The sequence below is a fragment of the Terrapene carolina genome, unplaced genomic scaffold (assembly GCF_002925995.2).
Source record: "Terrapene carolina triunguis isolate 2854851 unplaced genomic scaffold, T_m_triunguis-2.0 Scaffold25777, whole genome shotgun sequence".
In the NCBI taxonomy this organism is placed as follows: domain Eukaryota; kingdom Metazoa; phylum Chordata; order Testudines; family Emydidae; genus Terrapene; species Terrapene triunguis.
In genome coordinates, this window is record NW_020690128.1 from 1 (window position 1) to 3,064 (window position 3,064).

The 3,064-nt window shown below is 71.1% G+C and overlaps 1 protein-coding gene across 1 annotated transcript; it reads right to left on the bottom strand.

Moving 5' to 3' along the window:
• Nucleotides 1-3: 3 nt before the first annotated feature.
• On the bottom strand, nt 4-3,043 carry LOC112122831 (eukaryotic translation initiation factor 3 subunit C-like; the record flags this gene model as incomplete). The annotated part of the gene is made up of 8 exons (XM_026662313.2): nt 4-12; nt 79-303; nt 853-1,040; nt 1,307-1,400; nt 1,671-1,796; nt 2,152-2,293; nt 2,600-2,703; nt 2,882-3,043. Coding segments are annotated over 8 exons (1,050 nt in total), but the record flags the coding sequence as incomplete, so codon positions are not given.
• Between the last annotated feature and the right edge of the window lie 21 nt (nt 3,044-3,064).

Genomic DNA, 3,064 nt, shown 5'->3' on the forward strand with positions numbered 1-3,064 from the left:
GTTGTACAGGATCTGCGGGGAGAGGGGTGAGAGCCGGCCCGCGCTGCCCCACGGCCTGCCCCCCGCACCGCCCCTCACCTGCACCGGGGGGTCGGCGTGCTGGATGTTGTCCTGCAGGTGGGACATGAGCATGAGGTCGCGGGCCTGGAACCAGCGGCTGTGCAGGGCGTGGTGGTAGATGTGGCACAGGATGGCGCAGGTGCGGATCCGGTCCGTGCGGTCCTTGGCGTAGATGTACTTGCAGAGCCGGTCCATGAGCACCGCGCTGTCCTCCCCCTCGTTCTCCGCCTGGTCCTGCTCCGACTGGGGGGGGGGCCGGGGGGGGGCGGGGCCCCCCCAGAGCCCCCCCAACTGCCCCCTCCCCCTCGTTCTTCGCCTGGTCCTGCTCCAACTGCGGGGCCCCCCCGACTGCCCCCAGAGCTCCCCCAGAGCCCCCCCGACTGCCCCATCCCCAGACCGCCAGGGCCGGCCCCGAGCACCCCTCTCCAACTGTGGGGCCGCGGGGCGAGACGGACCGCCCCCCTCCAACCACCAGGGGCCTCAGAGCGCCCCACCCCACTCCGACCACTGCACCCCGGCCCAGAGCGCCCGCAGAGCACCCTGCTCTGACCACTGAGGGCCGGCCCCGAGCGCCCCACTCCAACTGCGGGGCAATGGAGTGAGACCGGCCGGCCTGGAGGCCCCCCCAAGCACTGTCCTCCAACAGCGGGCAGACAGAGGTGAGCCAGGGCCCCAGAGCCTCCCCATGCCCCACAATGGCCCCCAGAGCCCCTGCCCCACTGCGGGGGCCTGGCAGGGCCCCACAGGAGAAAAGAGAAGATCAGTGTCAGGGGGGCTGGGGGGGCTCAGTACCTTGGAGTCGCCGGCGGGGCCCTGCTCCCGCTGATGCGCCTTGTAGTCGAACTTGTAGTAGGTGTGCAGCACCCGGCGCAGGTACCCGCGGCAGATCTCCTCCGTCGTGCCCTTCTCCTGCAGGTAGCTCTGCACCCGCCCGATGATCCCGCACACCCGCCCCTCGTCCTTCAGGTGATCCACGTACTCTGGGGGGGCAGGGGGTCACACCCCGTCCTCGGCCCCCAGCCCCCCGGCCCTCCCAAATCCCGCACACCCGCCCCTCGTCCTTCGGGTGCTCCATGTACTCTGGGGGGGCGGGGGGGTCACACCCCGTCCCCAGCCCCCCGATATCCCACACACCAGCCCCTCGTCCTTCGGGTGGTCCATGCATGCTGCGGGGCAGGAGTTTCCCCACGTTTCTCCCCACAGGGGTTACTTCCTTAGGCCTGAGCCCCCCGCCCCCCCCACTCACCCTGGGAGTGCGGGTCCGTGTTCTGCATGATCTTGGTGAACTCCTCGTCCATGCGCTCCACCAGCGTCAGGATGCAGCCACGCACCCGCAGGGGCTGGGGGGAGGGGAGGGGAGTCACCCCCTGGATCCAGGCCCCCGCCCCCAAGCCCCCCCCAAGCTGCTCACGCCCAGTCCCCGCCCCCCCATTTCGTACCCACCCCCCCGGACTCACTCCCACCCCCCTTCTCTGGCCGCACCCAGTGGCGGGTAGTTCCGCTGGCTCCGTCCCCAGCATTAGCCACCCCAACGGTACGGGGTGAACCGCCCCCCGAGCGCGACCCCAGCCCCTCTCCCACCCCCTGGGCGCTGAGCGTGGCCCCGGTACCTGCTCGAAGTTGGACAGGTTCTCCGACTCCTCCAGGATGTTCTCCCCGATGAAGATGTTGGGGTTGGCGAAGAGCATGTCCAGCAGCTCGTCGATGCTCTCCAGGCACTTCTTCCACATCTCCGGCTGCGGCACAGCGGGGTCAGGGGGCGGGCAGCAGGGGGCCAGAGGCCCCGCCCCCCACCTTCCCGGAGGTGGTCGGGTTGGGGCCCCGCCCCCTCACCTTCCCAGAGGTGGTCAGGTTGGGGCCCCGCCCCCTCACCTTCCCGGAGGTGGCCGGGTTGGGGTGACCCGGCCCCAGGCCCCGCCCCAGCCCCTTCACCTCCATGTAGGTGGCCAGGTTGGGGTCCTGCCCCCCAGGCCCCACCCCCTCACCTTCATGTAGGTGGCCAGGTTGGGGTCCCGCCCCCCAGGCCCCACCCCCTCACCTTCATGTAGGTGGCCAGGTTGGGGTCCCGCCCGCCAGGCCCCACCCCCTCACCTTCATGTAGGTGGCCAGGTTGGGGTTGTAGTCGTAGAGGGAGGCGACGATGTTGAACTTGATCTTGAGGTCCATGGCGATGCCCAGGTTGTTCTCGGCCGCGATGGTCACCAGCAGCTGCAGCAGCTCGATCTGGGCCGCCCTGCACGGCGGGGAGACCCGTCAGCCGCCCCGGGGCACGCTGGGAACCAGCCGCCTCCCCGCAGCCCGCCCCCGTCAGCCGCCCCGGGGCACGCTGGGAACCAGCCGCCTCCCCGCAGCCCGCCCCCGTCAGCCCCCCCGGGGCACGCTGGGAACCAGCCGCCTCCCCGCAGCCCGCCCCCCTCAGCCGCCCCGGGGCATGCTGGGAGAAGGGCCCTGCCCAGCTCCTGCTGCCCCACCCCCCTAGGGACAGGAGGGAGGGACCTGCCGCCCCGCCCCAGGGCATGCTGGGAGAAGCCCCGCTCACCGGTCCGTGCCCTTCTTCCCACGGGCCTGCAGGATCTCGTTCAGCTTCTTCACCACCACGGCGTGGTTGATCTCGGTGCCCTTGGCAAACATCTTGGGCTTCTCCTGGTGGGGGCAGAGAATGGGTCAGGCCTGGGCTTCGGCCCCCCTGCCCCACGGGGGATCTTCCCCGGCCCGGCCCCCCTGCCCCATGGGAGATCTTCCCCTGCCCAGGCCCCCGGCCCCGGCCCCACGGGGAATCTTCCCCGGCCTGACCCCCAGGGTTCCCCCGCCTGGGTCTCACCTTGACCAGGGGCGCCCCCCCTTTGACCTTCTCCCACTCGCCGCCCTCGTCCTCCTCGTCCTCGTACTTCTTGGCCTTGCGGTCGTGCTTCTTCTTGGCCTTCTCATCCCGCTTCTTCTCCGTCGACTTCTTGTCCTCGTCCCTGGGGGCAGGGAGTGGGGGATGGGACCCCGACCGCCAGCA